The sequence below is a fragment of the Catharus ustulatus genome, chromosome 6 (genome assembly GCF_009819885.2).
Source record: "Catharus ustulatus isolate bCatUst1 chromosome 6, bCatUst1.pri.v2, whole genome shotgun sequence".
Taxonomy (NCBI): domain Eukaryota; kingdom Metazoa; phylum Chordata; class Aves; order Passeriformes; family Turdidae; genus Catharus; species Catharus ustulatus.
The window spans coordinates 39224259-39240728 of NC_046226.1; the positions used below are offsets into that span (position 1 = coordinate 39224259).

General features: G+C 48.7%; 1 protein-coding gene and 1 long non-coding RNA gene across 2 annotated transcripts in view; both read left to right on the forward strand.

Annotated features, from left to right (window-relative positions):
* LOC116998344 overlaps positions 1-7678 on the forward strand; it is a 33241-nt gene extending 25563 nt beyond the window's left edge. Inside the window, exon 3 of the long non-coding RNA XR_004418354.1 lies at positions 2174-7678. This is a non-coding gene — a long non-coding RNA (uncharacterized LOC116998344). The remainder of the gene's footprint in view (positions 1-2173) is intronic.
* A 4517-nt stretch (positions 7679-12195) lies between these two features.
* SLC35C1 (solute carrier family 35 member C1) lies at positions 12196-15597 on the forward strand. The gene is made up of 2 exons (XM_033063921.1): positions 12196-12739; positions 14467-15597. Exons 1-2 carry the CDS (start codon positions 12196-12198, stop codon positions 15024-15026), a joined length of 1104 nt encoding a protein of 367 aa, XP_032919812.1. The 3' UTR covers positions 15027-15597.
* The last annotated feature ends 873 nt before the right edge of the window (positions 15598-16470 follow it).

Consider the following 16470-nt stretch of genomic DNA (forward strand, 5'->3'; position numbering starts at 1 on the left):
TAAGATGGCCAAGTCTGGCAAAGACAGAAACAAATAGCCTCGAAGAAGCTGAGGGGCAAAGAAATGCCTGTGCTCTTGCTTTGTCTCTTCCAGCCTTACTTTCCCTACCCAGGGAAGGACAACTTCACAACATCCCTGCTGCAAGAGATTGTGAGCTCTGCACCTCGCAGGGATGGAATGCTGTAGATGGTGAGCTTTGGGTAAACACTGCAGCTGGGAACATGCAGAGTGACTGCCTGCTCAGGACAGGAATGTGGCAGCATGGCCATGGCTGATGTGACAGGAAAGGGCCAGCTGTTCATATGGGAGCAGCAGTGACAGCCTGCTCTCTGTGGGGATGGGATGGGATGGGATGGGATGGGATGGGATGGGATGGGATGGGATGGGATGGGATGGGATGGGATGGGATGGGATGGGATGGGATGGGATGGGATGGGATGGGATGGGATGGGATGGGATGGGATGGGATGGGATGGGATGGGATGGGATGGGGTGGGGTGGGGTGGGGTGGGGTTGGGTGAGGTGGGGTGGGGTGGGATGTCATGGCATGGCATGGCATGGCATGGCATGGCATGGCATGGCATGGCATGGCCAATCCCTTTCTCTCCAGAAATGTGGACTTCCATGGCTTTTTTTAACACTGCTGCTTAGCTTGTTGACTAGCAACCTCTACACTCAAATGATCGTGATGCAGAATAATGCTCCTAATCCTGCCACTAGTCCCTTGGGATGCTGGAGAACGAGCACTTTCCCAAATCCATGCTCAACAATCACATACTTCCACTCCCTTATGCCTGATACAATAATCCTACACATGCTCTGATCTCCACTTTTACCAACAGATTTTGAGATGCAACCTTAAGTGAAGAGTTCTTTGAGAGGCTTTTTTGTTTAATTGTCTGCTGCAGCACAATATTGCTGGCAAGTGGTGCAGGAGAATTTGGCCTCACAGTGTAACAGGCTAGAGGTATGCTGAAAAAGACAAGTAATAAAACAGAAGTGCATTAAAGGGTTTCCTTCAAGTGTGTAAGTGAGGGAGAGTCTACAAAACCAAAAAGGTGCAGCTTAAAGGACTGTCTGAGCTAGCTGGATATAGCAGTTTGCTTGGCAGAGCATTTTCCTAGCTTGGAGGAGGCAGGAGGGGAGTGATCCAGAGCACAGCACGGACTGCCCAGCAGTGCCCTGCAGCACCACAGCTGTACTCCAGCTACTGTTAACTCGCACCAGCAGCTCCAGGTAACAACACCAGGGTAAACCACTCACTTCTGTTACATTTATCAGGCAATCGGAGTCACATCCGCAGCCCCACTAGCACAAAATGAGATAAGAGAACCCATGTGCTGGGGAATGTGGAGTTGAGCATGATGTGTGTAACAAGGAGAACGGCTAGTGATCCTGGGGGGATCAGGGTGATGCTATTCCATGTGTGCTGAGAAGTTTGAACAAGGGATGAGCTGGGGATGAGATGCACACCAACAGACCTCACTCCTTTCCCTGTCAGCCCCCAGGTACCTGCATCAGGACCGGTTAATGTGGAACATGTTGTGGTACTGGCTGTGCCCTTGAGATAATTCCCCTCCAGCCTTTGGTACTTGTTTTTCTCTAGCCTGTCTGCCTGTCTAGCAGGGGATCCTGGAGATCAGACAGATCTGGAGTGGGGCAGAAGTTAAGTGAGTGCTTGTGTTCAGTGAGCTCTTGGGAATTATCTTTATACCCTTTTTATATCCTTTGATGAATAAGTAGAAGCAAAGAAGGGGTGCCCACCTTTTGGGTCTTACTATATGGACCCACACAGAGCAGGGCAGCAGGGAGACAATGCCACAAGATGCACTTCTGTCCCTGGAATACAAGCTGCTGCAAGGAGCCTTGCAGCTCCTGGGTAATGTTACAGTAGCCAACAGCTCCTCTGTGAGGCATAAACTGGCCCTTCTATGCTTTAATCCATGGAATAATTTTCAGGCTGCAACTTGCTGAGCATTGGAGCACTGTCAGCAGCCCTCTTGCTGCTCATATCCTGCGTTCTTGACACACACAGAAAGATAAAAGGGATTGTTTCAGTTTCACCGCAGCAGGAGCACTGAGCCACCTTCCTGGCCCCGTGCCCAGCCTGAGCCTGCTTCCCAGCCTCACACAGGCTTCTCCTCAATTGCCTTTTACCTTTCTATTTACACAGAATCACAGAAGATGATGAGTTGGAAGGGACCCACAAGGATCATCAAGCTCATCTCCTGGCCCTGCACAGGATCATCCCCAGAAGTCACACCATGTGTCCAAACCTTTTGAACTCTGCCAGGCTGGTGCTGGGGCCACTTCCCTGGGAAGCCTGTTCCAGTGCCCAGCCACCCTCTGGGTGAAGAACCTTTTCCTAATATCCAATCTAAACCTCCCATGACAAAAATTCAGGCCATTCCTTTGGACTCTGTCACTGATCACAACAAAGAAAAGAGCAGAGTCTGCCCCCCTTTTCCCCCCATGAGGGGGTCTGGAGAGAACTTTGCTGTCAGCCTCCACTCTGCCCTAGACATTTTCTTGACTTGGGGTAGTGTTTCCTCAGTACCATGATCCCAAGCTACAGGGAGACTGAGGATTTCAACTTACTAGTTTTGGAAGACACAGTTCCAAGTTGATCCCCTGTGCCCTATTCCAGCTCCTGTCCCCTCTCAATTGCTCCCAGGTCCTTCAGGTGCAACAGAACTGGGTGCTGGCTTTAAAGCATCCACTCCTGCATTTGCAGCATGGCCTTCATGCTATGCATATTCATTTAATAATAGCCAAGGCCCAGTGTATTCCCAGCCAAGCTTGACCTAAATTCAACAGCAAGGTTTATTCTACAGCTTGAATTGCAGGGGATAGGAGAGTCTGCAGCAGCTGGAGGAAAAAAACAAACCTTGAAAGGGAGAAACTTGGATTGAATCAAATCTGAATCAAATCACAGCCATCTCCTCTGTGTTTCTTTCATTGGAAGTTCAAATTCCGTTTATTGTTCCCAGCTCCATCATTTTTAGTTTCCAGTGTGCTGCAGGATTTGCGATCTCAAATAGCTGTAATTGTTATGCAGGGAAATTTTGACTGCTGTGGTTGCTAGAAATTGAGCAAGGGCTGTGGTGTAGTTTGGATGATGGTTTATCAGGGTGCAGAGTTAGTTCTCTGAAAGGTTACCTAGCAGTAAGGTTACTGCCTCTGTGAGGCATTACTGGTTCATTCTTTCATCACCTGTGGAAGGTATTCACTGGGCTGATTTATTTTGTGCTACTGCTGTGACTTTCAGGCATAAAGGGCATAAAGAGACAGCTTCAACAAACTCTGTTCTCAGGGAAAAAGAAAATATTCAGGGCTTAATAATGACGAGATAAACAGGTCTTACTCACGTGCTGTTAACCACCGTAAACCCAGGAGGGTTAGAGCAATGATATGCTTAATCCTGGCCTGCTTGGCCAACTCTTAACTTTGTTAGTCAGCTCCCTGGAGGAGGAACAAAGCTGCTCACGTATGTATAGCTCTAAGCTATTGGCTGTGCTCCAGAAAACGGTCCTCTCTGCTGCTGGAGAAGGATGCTCACCAAAGCTTTGCTTGTGCTCATTCAAACACAACCCCTTAAGAAGTTAATGCTCAACAGATCCCACCTGAAATGTGCAGAGAAAGGAAAATGCCACAATTCTATGAAGAGTAGCACAGGCGCACTGTTGGCTTCAAGGGTGGGTAGAAGCCAGTTCTGGGAGCTTTCTGTTAATGCCTTGTGCTCCTGAAGAAGCTCAGGCTCTGGCACCCTCTTCAGCAAGGCTTTGGGTCCACCTCCACCATACCAACCAGATCAGGAGTGCTGGAAAAGACTGGGAACAGAGCTGGATGGAGCAGGATGAGGAGGGAGATGCTTCGGCTGGCCCTCCCCAAAAACTTATCAGAACAAACCAAACACCTGAGGTAGCCAGGCAGGAGTTTTCAGAGCCCAGGTAGGGGCAGACATTCTGCCCAACTGGCCAGCAAAGCCTATGCCACAACAGATCCACCTCTTACCTGAAAAGCCAACTTCAGCCCAACTGCAGAGAACAAAGTCAGAGCAAAGCAAAAGCAGAGTCACCCTTTGGTTTCTCCACCTGACCTAGCCTTAAAAACTCAATTTGAAGGTGGCATTAAGGAAGTAAGACATCGTTTATCAGGACTGACAGATACAATCTATAAATTAGCATGCTCAGCCTGGGAATCAGGAGGCAGAGATATCTATCACTTCCTCCCCAGCAGGCTGATACAGGCACACAAATTTGGCCAGTTCCCCAGTGCATAATCCAGTCTCCAGCAGATCTAACGACCCAGAGTGCTGGGGTGGGGATATTAGGTGGGAGAGACCTGGGGAAGAATGGAGTTCCTGACTCCACTCCACCCTGTCCTCTGTGACCTGGGGACAGGTGGACTCCCAGCAAAATGGGGTTCGTGTCTCAGTCCAAAGGCATACTGCATTTTTAAACATGCTGCCAAGGCATCTGAAGTAGGATGAGTTGCTAAATGGCTGCAGCATTAGAGAAAAGCTGGCTATTTTAAGATATTTCTACATAGTTTGCATCCAAAAGAAAGGATAATCTATGGAATTATATTTGCTTTTTATGTATATAAACTACTGTCTCTGTGCTCAGTAAATGTGGGGCTTTAGCCCAACCCTGGGAGGTTCTGGGTGGCTTTTGGTGATGCCTAGAATTACTTTGCTGTAAAAGACACACAAGCAAGGACATGCACAACATTGGCATGAGGCACTCATCTCACTGAATCCCTTTTCTATGTAAAAGCAGGGAAGTTGGCCCAAATGCTGGAAATAGGTTCATTAGGACGCCCCAGCACAGCCTCACTCCCACCCCAGGTTCCTGGGTCTCTGAGTCAGTCCCTGTGGGCAGGAATGGCTGCTGGGGTGGCTGAAAGGACCACTCCCTCCAAGGCACACGGAAACGAAATTATTAGGGAGCTCAGGTGGTGCAGCCAGGAAGACTTTAAAGGTCTCGTAAATAAGAGCCCATGTAGACAGCAGGTACTGTAGGGCTTTATAGGCCTATAAAACACCCTGAGCTGCCACAAAGGCTGGAAGGGTTGGGTAGGAAATCTAATTTCACAGGATTTAAAGCAGGTGAGAGAGATATAAATGTATGTTTTTAATAGTAATTAATGCTGCCATTCAGAAGCACTTAAGCAGTGGGTTTGGAGAATTTCCAAGGGCTTGCCTCATAAATCACAGCCCACTACCTGCCTGCCCTGCTCCTATGGGGCTGGGCTACTGCTCCCTCACCTGACCTGGCCTTGGCAGTGCGGGCACTTCCAGCTCCAGGCAGAGAGCTCAGCCATCCTGTTGAACCAGGGGTCGCCCTGGGATGCTGTCCACCTTTCCTCAAGGTTATCCCCTCTTCTTCAAAGACAGAGGGACAAAGGAGCATCTTCTTCACATTTTTTTGCTGTGGGCTGCTGGTTTTCACCCTGCCTTGTAGTGTCATTTCTGCTGCACAGGCAGTCGGGTCCCAGCCAGCTCCTGCCTGGCAGGAGTGGAAAGCAGAGGCTGCTGCAGTCCACGGGGATGAGGTGGATACTGGGGGAGTGCCCAGGAAACATTCAGGAGCTGGCAATGTATTTAACGCGTGATGTTTTGTGTGTCATACTGTGATTTCTGATTTGTCACCAGGACCTTTAAGGCTTGATTCCCTACCGTTCTTGGGTGGTAACAAGGCCAGCATGGGGAGCTGGAGAGGTGCCCCATGCCTTATCATCCCCATGCACCCCAGAAAGCAGTTCCAGAGCTCCCAGCCCTTGCTGCATTGTGTGCACCCACTCCTGCCTCCCACGGCTTCAAGCAGGCGGCAAAGTAGGACGGCATGACCAGGGTCCCCCTCCACCCCAGCCTCGCCCCCGTCCTTCCATCTGCACCCCAGCCCAGTCCCAGGCTTGTCCTAATCCCGCCTGGGAAGGCTCCAACCGTGTGCCAGCCCTGCCCTCTAGTGTCACTTCTGCCACAGCCACTCCTTGTAATCCAGCACGTTCCTCCAGCACCGCTGGTACAGATGTGCAGTCGGGATTTCGGTGTGACTGTTTCAAACAGAGCTTGGCTCCCACGCCAGGGGAGCAGGAAAGGGGAAGGATCCAGGCACAGATATTCCCATTATGATGTTGTAATTTGGGGTGGAAGGAGCTTGCTACTACCTTTACCTCCAGTCTCTGCCCATGGTCAAAGCAGGTCCCCACAATTTCAACAGTCCAGGCAAAATTCTGAGGAAGCAAGGAGGGGATAAGACAACCAGGAGAAACCTTCATTAACTCTTTCTTATGCACTTCTACTTATGGATAGTGTGACTATCCCGAATGGGGATACAGCATGCCCCAGATGCACAGGGAGTCTGAGATGAGGCTAATTTTATTAGCTGATGGGACACCTGCACTGCTTCCAGAAATAGCTCAGATTTGCAAAGCTCAGGGCTGCTTTGATGGGGTAGAGCCCTTGCAGAGGTCCTGTTGCCTCTCTACAGAGCTGAGTCAGCATGACTGCTCTAGGCACCTGGCACCAGATGTCCAGAGATGGAAGAGCCCAGGCAGTTCTGGTTTTGATCCAGCTTCAAAGCTAGTTGGGATCCAGCTGGGAGTTAGCCCCTTCTGGGCTGAGCTCCAGCAGATTCTGTGTGAGTGCCCCATGTTTTAGGGTCCAGGAAGGTGTCTGAGGTGGGTGCAGCTGTATCCAAGCACTTTCCAGCTAGTGTCAGCAGGCTGCTGGAGGACAGCATGTGGGCGAGGCACCAAAGCATTTTTGCAGAAGCCATCTGGGCCAACAAAGCTGGCACAGAACCACAGCTAAAAAATCCACTTAGACCAAAACTGTTCCAATTCCGCAGTGACACCAGTCCTCCTCTGCACTGGACTCCCCTGGAGTTCCATGTTTTTCCACAATGAAACTGCAGCTACATCTATTATCCTGCTACAGTAGACAGGAAGAGAAGGAAGGAGGGCTACAGCAGTAAAACTCTGCCAAGGCTATTTCTCCTACGAACCAGGGGAGTCTGGAAAAAAGCTGCATTATGATGGGAAACACCAGTGCTAGAAATATGTGTTGTTTGAGGACAATACTGAGAGATTACTCGATTCTCTCCCCTGATTTATGTTTACTACCCTAGCAGAGAGAGACCTGATTGAGATAATCTGATCTGACACATCAATCTTAGACTTTGCATTGGCCTTCTTCTCCTGTATTGATTATCAGCAAATACTAAATAATGGAATGACAGCTGAGACCTGTTGTTAGCAGGTGAGATCTGCAGTTCAAACTTGAAACCTTGAAAGCTCAAGCTAATTTTGATGAGATACACAGCAAGCCAGAGGAATCATCAGTAGGTCCAGTAAAGTAATACCCCTGTCACAATAAAGTAATACTCCTGTCACAGATGAACCCTCCTGGTTGTTGGTGTCTGCTTGGACACCATTGTGGCACCACGCCACCCGTACACAGTCAGAGCATACTCACACACATACGCATCTGTACAAATCTAAAGATACTTACATGCTTGTGTATATGTGTGTGTTGATACATGTATGAATCTAGACCGATATCTTGATTTGTAAGCTCCACGCTTTATAAATGTCAACATCAAGGATGTTTGTATTAACTAGAAATCAGATACCTATACTTGTAAGGAACAATAAATTCTCAAATACACTGGAATGACCTCACTGCTGAGTGGATTTTTCCCATGTCCCATTCTAGGAAGTGGAATGGGTCCTGTTTCTAACCCCAAACCCAGAAACAAAACTGGCAATGTTTTCTGCTTCTTTGTTTGCTCTTCTACATGACTTACAGAGGGCCTATTCCTACAATAACACAGCGGTCGATATGTCCAGGTCCCTTGTGTGGCCAGGAAATGCAATCTGTGCTGTCTCACCACAGCTTTGATGTACATCCCAAAGCCCATTGCTGCTTTATCAGCCAGGCTGCTGGCTATCAGCTGATTTGCGTGCTTTCAAGTAGGTCACCTAATTTTAGTGGGAAGGGGAAAGCTCTCCCCTCAGAGGAGCAGCACCTCTCATAGTTAAAAACGTTTTCTGATCACATAGGAAAGAAGTAAATAAGATGCAGGAGTGTATGTGTGTGTGTGCACACCAGCAGCAGGCAGGGCAGGGCAGGCACCTCACAAGACACGAGAGCAAGGATACTACCAGCCAGATTTCCCTGCATAAAGAACTTGTCAAAACTGCTTCTTTTCCAGCCTCAGACCTCCACTGGTGATATTTGTTTATTTTGTAAGCACTCAGGCAACATGAAGCAGCACACACCCAAGCCAGGAATAATCCTGTGCTGGCTCCTCACAATATGTGCTACCCTGTTAATACACAACCAGGCAGTAGGGCAGGAAAATACTGAGGTCTCATCTGTGTATAGAAGTGAATCTTTGCTGCTGTAGCATTAATAAACATGTTCTGTAATGAAGTTAAAATTACTTATCTTCTGCAAAACCAAGGCTAAATGGTAACTTTATCTGCCTGTAACTGCTTGCTTGTAAAATAATCAGCAAAGCTGTAACAAGATCCAGAGGCCTGAAAACTTGAACCAGGCTAGGCCAAGCACGAAAAGGAATGTGCATTATTTAGTGGGAAAGAACCAGCCATCAGAATAACATTGCTAGTGCCCTATTGAATTCAGTCTCTGGAAGTATTTTGAATCAATTTTTTTTTCCTCATAGAAGATCAGGTTTAATTCAAGTAAGATTTAATTCAGAGAAGCCTAAGTCTGATGTTGTGCAGGAGGCCAGGCTACTTTGTCTCAACAGCTTATATTAGTATTACAACCTCCTTATTCCTACCCTTACTCTGAAATTTCTAAACCTACAGCTTTAAACCACCTTCCCCCCAAAGCAAAGCACCCTTGTGAGGCAGGTAGGCAGGCAGGGCTATGGCAGAGTAATTCTGCTGGTCAGTTTTTGCATCTAGGAAAGCCTTTACTCAGAGCACTTGTCAAAACCATTGCTATGCTGCAGAGAAGCTCTGCCTAGGGAGACTAACCAGCACAACTATCACAGAACTACCTCATTATTCAAGAACAAATCACTTTTATTTTGGAATACACTGTCAGCACCAGGGAGTTATATTGGCAGAGATGAGAGAGTTATTCTGGTTGATTTTCCCATGCAGACGTGCCATACATGTGTGATAGGGCTGTAGGATAATCCCCCAGGATAAGCAATGAGGATCTTATTGATTGGGATATTTCAAACCTCTGCAGGCCAAAGCAATCTTCTGTGCACTGAATGAGTGGACCAGACACAATGGGAGGGGGATTTTGCCTTCTCAAACTCCCGCGTTTGGTTTAGAGAAGGCACTTTGAACAACACTAGCAAGTTACAGAGAAAAGAAAGATATTTATATCTGACTCTGATTCTGCCAGAGGCACTGTTATTCTTGCAACATTAATGGTAAGAGAGGTCAAATTCCTTGAAATTCAAGCCAAATTATGTGATGCTGAACCCGCAGGTATGAATAATAGGCCACGAGGACTTACAGAACCAACCAAGTGCCCTACACACAGATTGTTTGCTTTCTTTTTTTCCTGACTGACACCACTTATGAGAAGAGTGCTGGGCCAGGCACTGGAAGAAGGTGGATGGGAAAGAACACAGTATATGAAGTAATAAGTAAGTGCTAGCTGCCTTCTAGCAGCAGGATCAAAGTGTGGCTGAGCTACAGGGAACACCCGCTGGTCATTTCAATAACAGCTTTCTTTCCCTGCCTTATTGCCAGCCCCTCTGCAGAGTCACAATCTGCTGTTTCCATGGCAGGAGCTGCATCCACGGGATGCCACACCCCATGTGAGCTCAGGCAACCACCATGCATGGGGTGGCTCTCCTGCCTTTGCAGGCAGAGCAGGGAGAGGTGAGCAGGCAAAACTCACTTGGGGTTGCAAGGGTGCCATCAGGCGCATACCAGAAGGTGCAGGGCTGAGAGATGTTGCTCAGAACACGACCCTGAACACTCTCTCACCCTGCAGGGCAATTGGGTATCCAAAGCAAGCACACCAGCACCAGCTTTCTTTGTCCAGAGGGAATGTGATTCCCGTCAGAGCCCAGATGCTGCTTAGAAGGCAAGGGTTGTGAGGAAGGGCAGCATCATTTACTAAACCAACTGATGCTCCTGGGAGGAAAAAAAAATCCAGTGTGACTTCAGAGATTTGACGTTATACCTGAAACATTTTCCGCCACACCAACTGGCCCAATTAAGAACATCACTTTTCTCCCCACAACTCCTGCCATGCTTTTGTCCTTCCCAACTGTAAGAGCAGCAAAGATTGCTATAGGGGCCAATTAACGCTGCTGGCTTTGCTTCCGAAATCCTCTTAATTATGCCCTGTGCAAATTACTGGGCCCCAGGACATTGCAAACCAGACACTTTGCAGCAGCCTCAGCTGAAATAAGTGAGGGTCATACTGACCAATGTTTGACAGAGCTCACTTCTGCCTCCCCCACTACATGGAATCTGGCATTAATTTCAATTTATTTCATCCTGTCCAGCAGTTCGAATTCACAACATGCTAGAGTTTGTTATTGAAAGGCTTCTTTGTTGTAAAGCACCATTAAGAGAACATGGGATGTTTTGGCAAGTGATTATGGGTAGGTGGGTGTTTTATACCTTGAATGATGATGTGGGATAACTGCATTAGCATGAGAATGTGTGCAGCTTATCCTAACACCCGGGCTACATTGAAAGCACTTGCCCCCTGTATCGCTTGCAATGTAGCAGGGTAGTGCACAAGTCAGTACAGGCTGTATCTAGAACAGTCATTTTTGTGTATCTCCACAAAAATGCAAACTTGTTTTCTGTAAAGAAGACTTATGCAGCAGAGCAAGCACAGTATGCTTTTGGTGGGATGTGGGCAAAATCCATGCTAGCAAACCACTGCATGTCCAACACAGAGATCCCACTTGGTCCAACCATCGCATGAAGGATGCTGACACAAGCCAGCAGAGCAGTGTTGTTCCTGACACAAGGACTGCCACCAGTCCCCTCCTGCCACCCACTGCCCAGCCATGCCAGGTGGATACAGTGCTGGTCACCATTAATATCCATGAGTGTGGCAGCGCCTCCCCAGCAGTCCCACAGCAAGACCCTCCCTCCTGGTTGTGGAGGGTGCCCAAGGGCTGTCCTCGGGTGACTGTTCCTCATTAAACTGCCCCAGTTGCTATCTGCCCCTGCTGTCCCAAATAGGTTCTTTCATCCGGTGTGCAAGGCACCAATCCATACACAGAGTTGAGGTATTTGATTTATTTGCAGCTCTGCGGGGAAAGCGGTGCTGGGTGGCAAATCCACAAGGCCAGTGTGGTAGCAACCAAAGCTTTTCACTATTCACACGTTTTCACAAACAAAGGCATTGCTTACTATAGAACAAAGCTAATTCATTTGCTAGAAGTTATCCAGATATTTTATTGATTAATATTCTATCAACTGATGGTTTCCTCGCTTTTTGTGGTTATTAATCTGCATGCTCAGTCTTTCTTTTCTTTTGGATCAATGGGTTTCCTGAGTGGGTGGTCAGTCAGTCGGTGTTTATAATCTCCTGTCCAAATTACCTTCACCCAGTTGGAGCTGATCTCAGTACAGTTGCTGAGTTGTCTTTATTAGTTTCTTCCTTAACTTCGGAGTCCTGATAAATGTCCTTAGGGTCCGTAAATTCTATATTCTTTCTGTGTCCTGTCAGCTTGCCCCTCCAAACTTTGCTAGCCTCCACCTGGGTCTGAGGTTGTTGAAATGTGTCCAAACCTAAACCTTAACGAGGCTATTCTACCGAGAAGTAATTTCTTTTTGACACCGGGAATCACTTTGAGCTTGCTTGTTCGCTGTTCTCTGTTCCACGGATTAAATCTCCTTTCTTGTTGATTCGGCCTGGAAGTACATGAAGTTCAAATATCAGAGGGCATCCTTTCTTAAGAATTTCTTTACACATTTCATAATTCGCAAGAGCGGCGCTGTCGCTGCCCGGGGCGGAGCGGGCGGCGGGGCCGGGCCGGGCCTGCCCCCGACATGGCGGCGCGGCCGGGGCGGTGCCGAGCGGAGCCCGCGGGGCGTGAATAAAGGACGGCGGGCGGGGCCGCGGCGCTCCGGGACGCGCGGGCCGGCGGCGCGGGCGGGTGAGCGGGGCCGGCGGCGGGAGGAGGAGGCGGGGGCCGGCGGCCGTCGCTGGCGGCCCGGCCCGCCATGAGCAGAGCGCAGCTGACGCGGACGGGGATCCTGCGGATGGCGCTGGGCGGCGGCGGCGCCGACCCGCTGCTGCCGGCGGAGGGCGGCGGGGGCCGGCGGGCGCCCTTCCTGCTGCGGGCGCTGCGCATCGCCGTGGTGGTCTGTCTCTACTGGTTCACCTCCATCGCCATGGTCTTCCTCAACAAGTACCTGCTGGACAGCCCCTCTCTGCGCCTCGACGCCCCTCTGTTCGTCACCTTCTTCCAGTGCGCCCTGACGGCCGCCCTCTGCCTGGGCCTCAGCCTGGGGGCGGCCTGCGGGCCCCCCTGCGCCGGCCTGCCCACCCTGCGCCTCGACCCCAAGGTGTCCCGCAGCGTCCTGCCCCTCTCCGCCGTCTTCATCGGCATGGTCACCTCCAACAACCTCTGCCTCAAGCATGTCGGCGTGGCCTTCTACAACGTGGGGCGCTCCCTCACCACCGTATTCAACGTGCTGCTCTCTTACCTCCTCCTCAAGCAGACCACTTCCCTCTATGCCCTTCTGGCCTGCGGAGTCATCATAGGTGAGGGGGAGCAGGACGGGCTGCAGCCGTCTGACAGCCAGCCCCGTAGAGACTTCCTTTGGGAAGTCATTGCCACCTTCATGGCAGCTCCCTGGTGAGGTGGGGTAGCTCAGGGCTCATGCCTTGCTCTGTCTGTGGCAACCAAATTTTTATGTCTGGAGGATATAGGTGACTCATTAAGAGAAGAAATTACTCTCATTTGACATAGTTCCCTTTTTTCTTTGAGCACTAAAGCCTATCTACCCTCTCATGAAGTTTAATTTGCCTTACCTTTTTGTTTCTTCCCCCTGTACAGGCCATAAAATAGCAGGTGGCTTTCTCCCTGTTCCCAAGTCCTGGTTGATGATTAACTTTGGTAACAACAACATTTATGTCAGCACCCCTAGGACCATACAATAGAGCCAGCCAATTGTTTTTTACAGTAGGCTGAATGCATGTGATGAAGGGTTAGTTGATCAAGCCAAGTGTAAAACACTACCAGAAGGTCTGGTTGTGTGGTTAGGATGTAGGGCAAGGCATTGAGTGACTTAACAGGAGTGCTTATAAATTATCCATTCCAAAGGCAAAGTAATCCCAAAAGGTACCTTCCACTGAAGGGCCATTTGAATGCCAAGAGTGGTGAACTGTTGATTTCAGTCTGGTTCCAGATGTGCATTTGTTCACTCAGTGTTAGACAACTGGATGGAATCAGATGAAAATGGGAGAATCTCATCTCCACAGAAGAGGTGAAGAGGAACAGAGCTTCTGTATTTTCCACAAGTGATGCAAGCAATTGCCTTCAGCTAATCTTTTGTTCACGCATTGCCCAGGAGTGTGGTGCCTGGCAGCCTGACAGGGTCTCTCTAAGATGAAGACTCTGTCCCCCTGGCTCCATCTCCTTTTGCCATGAGAGCATTGCTGTGTGCCTGCAGCAGCATAGCTGAGCATCCTCTGTGGCCTGACACAAAGCCCTCCTGTCTGTGCATTGAACCCATTTATATCTGGGCTTAGTTTCAAGGGTTAGGTGCTTTGCAGGCAACTTTCCAGACAATCTCCAACAAGAAGCAGCTAATGGAAAGGTGGTGCAGTGCTCCCTCAGTAGCTCATCTCCCTTTTATGTTTTGTTTATGAGCTGCATGGGGAGAGGTCTCCCTTTCTGCCCTGGAGGTGCAAAGCCTGTAGCTCCTGTTTTGGAGGTGGTTAGACAGTGCTTTGCCCATCAAAGTTTAGCATGAAGATACTGCACACAGTATCTGCTTTTTTTTAAATCATGCTTAATATTACAGCCGTGTTTTTACTATCTTTCCATCTTCTTCTCTGACCTGTCTTTTCCTTCCTGTTGACAGCAGAGAAAAGTCTATAAAGCTGGGATTTTTTTGAACTTTGAAGAATATTTTTTCTACCTGTGTGTCAATTATCAGCCTTTTCAATTAAAAAAAGTCATTTGAAAATTACCTACAGGCAAAGACTAGCTGGAATAGTAGTTTTTGAACTTGTGCTGCCTGCTCAGTGTGGGAGTTAGTCCTCTGAGGTTGAATTACCTGCACAGTAAATTTCCTGCACTCCCAAAATAATTCTTCCCAGGACACTAGTCATGACATTTTGTGGGTTCACTTAATAGAAGGGGGAAGCCCTTAAGCCTGTCTCTTCTTGTTGTTGTTCACTATAAAGTAAGTGATGAATTTTTGACTGTATATTTTGAGCCTTTCAGCAGTTGTTCAGATGATGCCTGATTTGTTTGGTTACAGGTGGCTTCTGGCTGGGTGTTGACCAGGAAGGAGCAGAGGGCACTCTGTCATGGACAGGTATATTCTTTGGGATCTTAGCGAGCCTTTGTGTCTCTCTCAATGCCATCTACACAAAGAAGGTGCTGCCTGTGGTGGATGGCAGCATCTGGCGCCTCACCTTCTACAACAACGTCAACGCTTGTGTCCTGTTCTTCCCCCTCATGGTGCTGCTGGGCGAATTCCGCACCCTCTACCACTTTGACAAGCTGGGGAGCCCCAGTTTTTGGGGCGTGATGACCCTAGGGGGAGTGTTTGGCTTTGCCATTGGGTACGTGACTGGACTTCAGATTAAGTTCACTAGCCCACTCACTCACAACGTGTCTGGCACAGCCAAGGCCTGTGCGCAAACAGTGCTGGCTGTTATCTACTTTGAGGAGACAAAGAGCTTCTTGTGGTGGACGAGTAACCTGATGGTTCTGGGGGGCTCCTTCGCCTACACGTGGGTGAAAGGACTGGAGATGAGAAAGGTGCAAGAGGATCCTAATGTCAAAAGCAGCGAAAGAAATGAGACTGGTGTGTAGGTGCCTCCTGCACCTCTATTTCTGGGCCTGGGAGGATAACCTTTGGTGCTCCTTTCCTCCTGGGGAGAAGAAAAGCAAGGAACAGGAAAAAATGCACCTGCAAAGTATACGGGGAACTGTGTCAGGAACCAGAGCCAAAGACCTGACTGGGTCATGTTTTATCTCACCCTGTGTCAGAGCTGGGGAGAGCATGTGTTGTAGAGATCAACTGGGGATTTTTTCGTGATTGTTTTTTAAAATGGATGTTGTTATTTACCTAATCTGGAATATTTGCATCTTGGGGGGTGAGGGGAGGGGTGGGCTCATATCAGGCAAAGACTGGAATGGGAGCTTTGTGTAGTTAGGGATCTAGAATTAACTGAATGAATGCAATCTGGAGTTATAAAATCCTGAACCTGCAGGTAAGGAAAGAGGCAAGTAGACTGTTTGGGTTATACTTCAGTAAACTGTTCTGCTGTATAAGGTTTTTGCAACAGCTGTTCTTCCAGTTGCCTCATTCAGTGCAGAGGATGGAAATTCTCTCCCTTCTGGCTATGTACAAGTCTAAGTAACAGCAGTGCCTCCAAAACACCTTTCCAAAGGGTCAGTATCACATCCTTCTGAGGTTTTATCCTGTGTTACTTTACACCTGGCTTCTCAGTTTGAGGAAGCATGCTAAGACTCAGGAATTAAAGTTCTCATTCTCTCTGCACTGTGTCTAGTGAGGGAGAGCATGCTGGCTCCAGTGGCCTTCATCCTGGAGGAGTGAGTTCGGCCTCTGTGTCACTCTGTGAAAGGCAGGAGCAGGAAAGTTACTCTGAAACACTTGCTGCTCTGGGGTGGGGATCCCAGTTCACTGCGGGTTTGCAACACTTCTCTTTACCCTCAAATCCCACTACAGGGGGTGGGTTTGTATTGAAAATGTTGTTACCCATTCCCTTGTTTCGTGGAACTTGTTCCATGTTTACTTTGTCTCCTCTAGTGTTTGTGCCTTTAGATTTGTTCATTCTAAACATGCCCGTGGCCAGCTCAGTGACTCCTTCAATGCAGTGATTTTTACTCACCTGTGTCAACCCCTTTGCTTGGAACTTGCTGCTGAACAGATCTGCAGAAGTCTCTGCCCACCTTAACCCCCTGGTTCTGTGCAATAGAGTATATCCGTGCTGCGATTTCTGATTCCTGGGGTTAGCAGCAATAACTTGTGGCAAGCTGTGATGTTGCACCAGCTTTCTGAATCCCTGGCCCTTTTAAACATGAAGTTACTCAGATAGCAATCCTGGGCAGTCCACGCCATTGCTTCATACCCTGCCCCATGGATCCTACATGATATACCATGCCCCGTGAGTGATGTCTTGTCACACCTACCGAAGAGCACTCCGTTTCTGCCCAGAATATGTTCCTGTTGAATTTTGGGGTGTGGAAGGGGCTCCTGCCCCAAGTTTCATGGCCACAGGTACCTTTACGA

Excerpts from the sequence above, each read along its gene's own strand:
- SLC35C1 (XM_033063921.1), top strand. The coding sequence starts at position 12,196 with ATGAGCAGAGCGCAGCTGACGCGGACGGGGATCCTGCGGATGGCGCTG. Across the intron at positions 12,740-14,466 it reads GGCCTGCGGAGTCATCATAG|GTGGCTTCTGGCTGGGTGTT; the intron begins GTGAGGGGGAGC and ends GTTTGGTTACAG.